Below are 7,027 nucleotides of genomic sequence, written 5' to 3' on the forward strand. Positions count from 1 at the left end.
CCTTGCATAAAGACTTCGCTCAAAGGGGGAAAAAAAAATCACAAAAAGCAGTTTAATGTCAAACGTTAATATATTTTCTATTTTATAGTGAACATATGCACCATACCACCCCTTATTTGCAGCAACTATGACGTCCTCATAAAAAAGGGGTGAAATTTGTAAGATGCCTCTTAAAATAAATATCTTTTTTTTATAAAATAATAAACTTCAAATAAATATTCTTTACACTAAACAATATGTTGAAAAAATTAGAAAATAAAAACTGAATTTTACTGTAACTGTACAATATACAGAAAGTCCAAAAAAAGGAGGAAAGAGTCTTGTAATAGCTAGTTTCCTTATGGTGAAATACAATCTAAAAAAAAAACCAAAACAAAAACCAACATACTGATTGATTCACATTCTTCTGAATGCACAACATATTAGTATAATAATTTGTGACTGTGCCACCTTTATGGCACTGCTTTTCACAGTTGTAAATATTGTATATATACAAAAATATAGTACATTATCTCTGTCAGAAAAAAAAAAAAAAAGAAATCTGCTAATTTACAAATTTTGCAAGTACTATTCACAAATACATAGTTGCCTAGGAGTGTCTGTGTTGCTTTAGCTTATGTGATCTGTGGGGAGTCCCTATGGACTGGATCCCAGCTGTGAGCTCTGTTAGCTGTATCCTAACATACCAGTTAAGATGGCACCTGCGAAAACAAGCATTTCACTGCAATCAGCAAGTACACCCTTTATGCTAAGAGTGCCAGGAGAGTAACTGGTTTAAGTTGGTTGTGTATGTGCTATAAGTAATGGTGTCTGCTTTTTTAAAGTATTCCCACTCGGGGATGCTATGTTGGTTTCTCCACGCTCCTGGGTGGGACACTGGGAGCTCTGCAGCAAACGGTGTTGGACTGTTTGCAGCGACAGCCGGGCCTGCTGACCCGGTCATAACACCCCTGGCACAATTTAAGGCACCCCTTGGCTGGAAGGTAACACCACAGGCAAGGCAAGAAGAGGGAGATGACACCCATGGCAGCCCACCTGGTGCAGCAATGCGAGTGGCTGCAGGAACATGGGTTGTCAGCACAGTTGTCCTCGTCATCGTTAGAGCAGTGATAGAAGAGGCATTTGATGCAGCAAGCGCAAGTCCCATAGTCGACTACATTCTGGGCTGAGCAAAGGCACTGCTTGTCACAGATCCAACACGACGGAAGAGTCCTGGGATAAGTGCAGTCTTTGCACTTACATTTCCCACAGTCCTCACACCTGTAGGCATGTGTGCCCAAGTCTTCTTTGCTGTGGGGCTTCAGGACCTCTGACTTGAAGTCAGACTTGGGCTGCACCTGAATTATCCGGTTGGCAACTGGCCCCGAAGACAAGAATGACGACCCCAGAAGTCTCTGCTCGGAGGAACTGCCACTCGTATTTGTCCTCGTGCTGCTCCGGGACCCAGTACTAGCCGTGCTGATGGAACGGGACAAGGATGCTCGGGAGGACGACTGTACCTGCGGGTGCTGGCTCCTGCCAGACTGACGGTGCTCATTCAATCCAGGGATTCTTTCGTTCTTGTGCTGGGCAGCTGGCCGAGGAAGGGACTTAACCCCAGGTCGGGGGGCAACTGTAGGTCCCTCCGTATATTCATTTGTGTTCCGGCTGGCCCTGATCTGGTCCAAAGACAAGATATGAATCTGTTGAGCCAAAGCATCCCTCAGGTCGGACTCCCCATGCTGTCTCCCAGTGTCACGCCGAACCTGAAGCAAGGGTTGCGACCCACTGCCATTCTGAGTTCTTGTCTCCATCAGTACTCTGAAGACTGATCACTCCAGCAGGCTTAGAACACATCTGAAATCCTGCAGCAACAAAGAGGAAAAATGATTCAGTATTACATGCTTTTTTAACTCTTAAATAACGTAATGACAGTGCCTTTAACTACACATGACATGGTGTAAAAAATGCATTTGCAGCAAATAATGGACTACAAATGCAGGGTTGAGGGCCAAGTGAACTGCTAATGATAGGACTGAAAGGGAGCCTTTTCTTCTATTGAGTCGTAATGCATGTTCTTCAACTGCGTAACTCTGTAAAGTCTTTCCACCCTCTGATAAATGATAGCATTAGATAATTGTTTTCAATTGTTACGATCCATAAAAAAAAAAAAAAAAAAAAAAATTTGCGTTCTCAGGATGAAGCCCCTAAAGCACTGACAAATTCAGCACGAGGTTTTAAAAGACATCAATGCAACCTTGCAACTTCAACCAAACCACGAAAACTCTGGTTTCAAAAAAATCTTACACATTTGTCAGGGTTGGGTTTCGTAGCTTGAACTGTCATACTACAATGTAATGACATGTGTTTTGTTTTTTTTTTTAAACTTTACTGGATTTTATTGTTGTAAAATCGATAGACATAAGAAGACAAATATTCAGGAGAACATGATAATTAAACAATGAAAGGGACTCTAGGACACTGACTTTTTTTTTTTTTTACTTTAAGCTTCTGTACAGAAATCACCATGACAAAAATAAGAAAAAAAAAAAGATTGCAAGCCTTCAAATGACAAAATGCTTATTAAATAACAAAAACATCAAGGAATGTCACAACAAACATTATACCCTGAGCTAATGTGTTGAGGATCAAGAGGGTCACATTCTTCCCTTTTTTTTTTTTTATTAAGTTTGTTACATTAAAAAAAAATGTATAAGGAAAATGCATCCTTTTATGCCAAGAAACGTTCACAGTGTAGGGCTGAAGTAGGACGGTCCATACCAATTCCAGAAACTATTTAAAACATATTTTACTGTGGTACAAACTCCGGAGACAGCCCCCCCTCACCAACCTACACACCTTTTTAATTGTTTTGATTTGTGCACATCTGCAGTCTGAATCGTAAATAAATCATTCAACCTTATGAACAAGCCTCATCTGTTATCAACGCCTACTAAAATAACGATCTGGTAGGATTCCGCCATGGCAAAAAGTTATAGCTGCGTTTCGCACGCTCCTCCAAAAGCAACACGTTGGCGATACTGCCGCGAAAATAAAGAAAACAATTCTGCACCAACTAAACATTTGGGAAAGCGCTCATTTGTGGGGGGAGGGGAACCCTCTTGCACACGTCAAAAAAGGCAGGTTTTGTACACTTCGGGGTTAAAATCTTGACCCACGGGACGGGGGACGGACTCTTGACGCCCCATATACTGAACTGATGGTGATTTGCAACCTAAAGTAACTGCTTTCCCACTTTGCAACGAAATGCACACACAGCCAGAGCTGCTTTTCAACCACATTGCTTCCACTTAGCAAGCTCCTGTTACACTGAAGAAGTAATGACAACAGGATCCATCTCGCCTTTTGGTTTTTGCACAAGGAGGGGGAACCAATCCCCTCCAAAGCACGTCCGACACCAAAGCTGGAAGTTCTTAGCAGTGCACGTGCCTTTGAAACTCGGGGAAATGCCAACTACGGCAATAGAAAGATCGGTGTTACCTTTTTTTTTTTTTGGGGGGGGGGGGGGTTTGATTCAAATTCAGAAAACTTTGTTTCAGCTTCTGTCCAGGACATGTCCAAGAGGACAAGTGACTTCACCGTCTTTCAGCTCCACTGCAGTTTTCCACATCCATGGGATAAAAAGGGGTGGAGGTCACTGAAGTTTGAAACTTGTGGGCCCTGGTACCAAGTGCCAGCGCTTCAAAAAAAAAAAAAAAAAGGTGATGACCGAAGCAACTGCACACAAGCTCCACACTTGGGCTGCATTTTTCTGGCTCCGTTGCCATGGGGTCCACTACATGCCCGCCTACTTCCTTCAAATGCATGGGGCTCCTGAAGTTGACTTTTCCATACAGATAATCGGATTCCCTTTAACTTCATATGTCTGATCTCCAAAAAAAAAAGTGACAGGGTATCCTGAAATGCTTTTTTTTTTTTCCTTTACAAGTTTGCACGCGAACTATAATTTGCGCTTTAAACTGTAGGAAATCAGTTGCGAGGGATTTTTTTTTTTTTAAGTATTTGGCTCCTTTCGCGAATTCCAGTCAAGTTCCCACAATACCAATTACAATGCAAATGTGTCCCCCCCCCCCTGAACGTTTAACATAACAAACCGTCCCTGTATTTTACTGCCCTTCAAGCCTCTTTTCCTGATAAATGGCCTCGACGGATCCGTTAACAGGAGGAGGTGAAAATCTTGCGGAGTTAGGTTTTAGCCCAGGTGGTGGCCACAATCTGGGCAGGAAGTGGGGTTATTTCACCCAGAGCATCCTCGGCAGCCCTCGCGCTTCCAAGGAGGATTGTGTTTGGGGAAACTTCACATGTGACCCCGGTTTAGTGTACGATGCGCATGTTTCTATTTATATTCTCGCAGGGAAAGCCTTAAAGCCAGGAGACAGTTTGCTTGGTCTCCCTCTAAAGGAATGCACTCGGCTCTAATGGGAAAGTGAAAAGATCCACCCAAACGCCAAAATATCTGCTAAGTAATTCGGGCCTCCTTCATACAAAAGACACCCCCCCCCCCCCCCAAAACAGCAAGTTGTGGAAACAAAGCGGCGCTCTGATCTCTTGCAAGGTTTGGAAATGTAAAATGACTTGTCAATGCAAGATCTGGAAATGTTAGGAGGCAAGTTTCCAATGCACTAAAGGCAGAGAGAGACCTAAGGCAACTTGTTGGAAGGCTGTTAGCTGCAGGCAGCAGCGATTAGCTTAACCCCCCCTCCCTTCCTCTGTAATTTTCAACTAATTTCCGTCCTGTCTCGGGCTCCCCTCCCGCCCCCGCCTCCCATCTCCTGTGCTTTGAAAGTGTCTTTGAAAACCCCCATTAACAGCCGAGTGTGTGATCAGACTGTGGATTAGGGCGAAAGGACTTCACCAGCGGGGTGGGGCAAACGAACACCGAAATAGCTCTAAACACACACACAAAACACTGCATTTCCGATGCTACTTACAAAACCCAACCGCAAAACCCAGCTCTCAAAATAGCCCCTCAGATTCACGAAATCTTCCATCCGGATGATGAAACTAGTAGTGCTCGCCTTAGATTTATTTATTTATTTTTTAAAAAGCTTTTGTGCGCTGAATTTACAGGGAAAAACAACGATATTACTTGCAAAAACTAATCTCCACGCTTTCCAATGCATCTTGTTCCTTAAAATACGACTTGGTAGCCTTCCGATCTTTAAATGCTACAGGGTAAAGGCTAAAAGCAGAAGCCAATGGCCTACACAATCTGCAAATGCAATAATATATTTTTTTTAAAGTGCACACAGAAAGAAGAAGTTCTTCGTGTGCTTTCAAGTAAGGAGCAAGAGATCGGAAACTGTCACTCTGAAATAACACGGCTGGAGGAAACAGCGTATTTAAAACAAAATAAACAAGCCATGTAAAAAAAAAAAAAAGTTTCCCTGAAATAATATTCTAATATGTTGCATGCATTCCTCGTGGAAATTCCAAAACATAGGAGCACATATTCACCCTCTGCTCCCTGCGCCCCCCCCCCCCCCCAAAATGGTGCTGAACTGGGGGGGGCCAGCGAAAAGTCACTTTGCAAAGCCAAGGAAAAAAAATCGATCTGCTCCAACACAATCCTAAAAGCAGTTAAACTAGAAAGAATACAAGAGCGATCTTCCAAATGCCTTTTCAGATCCCGCAGAAGCAACCTGTTGTAGGCAGAGAAACGGCGACATATAGTTGGTTCTCCCTGATTTGGTTGCCTTATTTCATTTTATTCGTTTTTTGTTTTTTTTTCATTCGGATGGCTGGAAACGCATGCCTGCAAAACACACATACACATACACACACACGCCTCACCGTGATCGCAGTGCTGCACCGATCCCTCTTCTCTTAGATTTTGCAAATAAATCCAGACCCTAAGCAAACTTTTCCAAACTTCGCTTCAAGTCCCGAACTACAAGATCACCATCCAGAGGCGATAGGAAAGAAATGATTACGAAACAAAAAGCAGAGTAAATGTAGCCCGATCGATCAAGTTCGTTTTTTTTTTTTTTAAACTCCTCTCTCCCCTGATCGATTTTCCAGGAAAACAAAAAGTTTTCTTCCTCGAAGGAACAGGAGGCCGAAATCTCGAACAGCAGACCAACAGTTTTTTTTTCAGGTTTAAAAAAAATGTAGTAAGAGCAAAAGAAAAAAAAAGCTAAAAGGAAATCCGCGAGCTTGCTTGCATTGACTCGGGAATCCAGCGTGCGACGTTGCAGGTCGGAGGCTGCTGCTGCTGCTGTTGCTCTTTGCGCTTCCCCGTCGGATCCGTGGCCGGGCTGTGGTGTGAGCTAGGAGCCGTGCAAGAGGCAAGCTGCTGCTGGAGCTGAGTGCACGCTCTGAGCCGCCGCTGCCCTGCCTCCTCGCGCTCGCTTTTTCCGGAGGTCGGGATGTGCAGCACTAAATGGCGTCATGTGGATCTGAGGAGGAACAGAGCAGTTGTTGTCCCAGAGGATATATCGCATCCGGTCCCTGCTCATTGGCTCTGCGGGGCTACATTTACTCGCGCTCCCCGCGCTCTGAGCTGCAGGAAGCGTTTAAAAGGGCGATGGCCCGGCTAAGCCAGGCTCAGAGCTGCAGGAGGGAAGCTGAGAGCGCTTGCAGCAGGCACACGTAGCGCAAGAGCAGAGTTCAATCCGCAACCCAGTACTTAATACAATTCAGTGCAGAGTCCATTGAACTCAACGCGATCACACAGCAATGCACTACAGTACAATAGAGTTTAACACAGCACACACACACACACAACAGAATTCCACAGAGCTCAATACATCAAATACAGTGCAGTACAGCACAGTATTATTAGGTCACACCATACCAAGCACAGTGCAAAAATGCATAGCACGGTAAGAGCGCACAGCATAACACGGAATACACACAAAAATACACAGAACTATTCACAGTACCCCACAACAGTAAACAGTTTAAGGCACAGAACACAATGCATAACGTATTCACAGCAGACATCACAAAAGACAGTGCATACTAGAGTGCTTCATTAACTACTCCAACACAAGTCCCAGCACTGCTCCCTTCACAACATTCAGCA

General features: G+C 44.0%; 1 protein-coding gene across 1 annotated transcript; it reads right to left on the bottom strand.

Annotated features, from left to right (window-relative positions):
- Window positions 1-235: 235 nt before the first annotated feature.
- On the bottom strand, window positions 236-6,637 carry SPRY2 (sprouty RTK signaling antagonist 2). Its single transcript, XM_029603058.1, has 2 exons — window positions 5,794-6,637; window positions 236-1,844 (listed from the first exon to the last, which is right to left on the bottom strand). Exon 2 carries the CDS (start codon window positions 1,791-1,793, stop codon window positions 843-845), a length of 951 nt encoding a protein of 316 aa, XP_029458918.1. The 5' UTR covers window positions 1,794-1,844; window positions 5,794-6,637; the 3' UTR covers window positions 236-842.
- Window positions 6,638-7,027: the final 390 nt, after the last annotated feature.

Source organism: Rhinatrema bivittatum, chromosome 5 (genome assembly GCF_901001135.1).
Source record: "Rhinatrema bivittatum chromosome 5, aRhiBiv1.1, whole genome shotgun sequence".
In the NCBI taxonomy this organism is placed as follows: Eukaryota; Metazoa; Chordata; class Amphibia; order Gymnophiona; family Rhinatrematidae; genus Rhinatrema; species Rhinatrema bivittatum.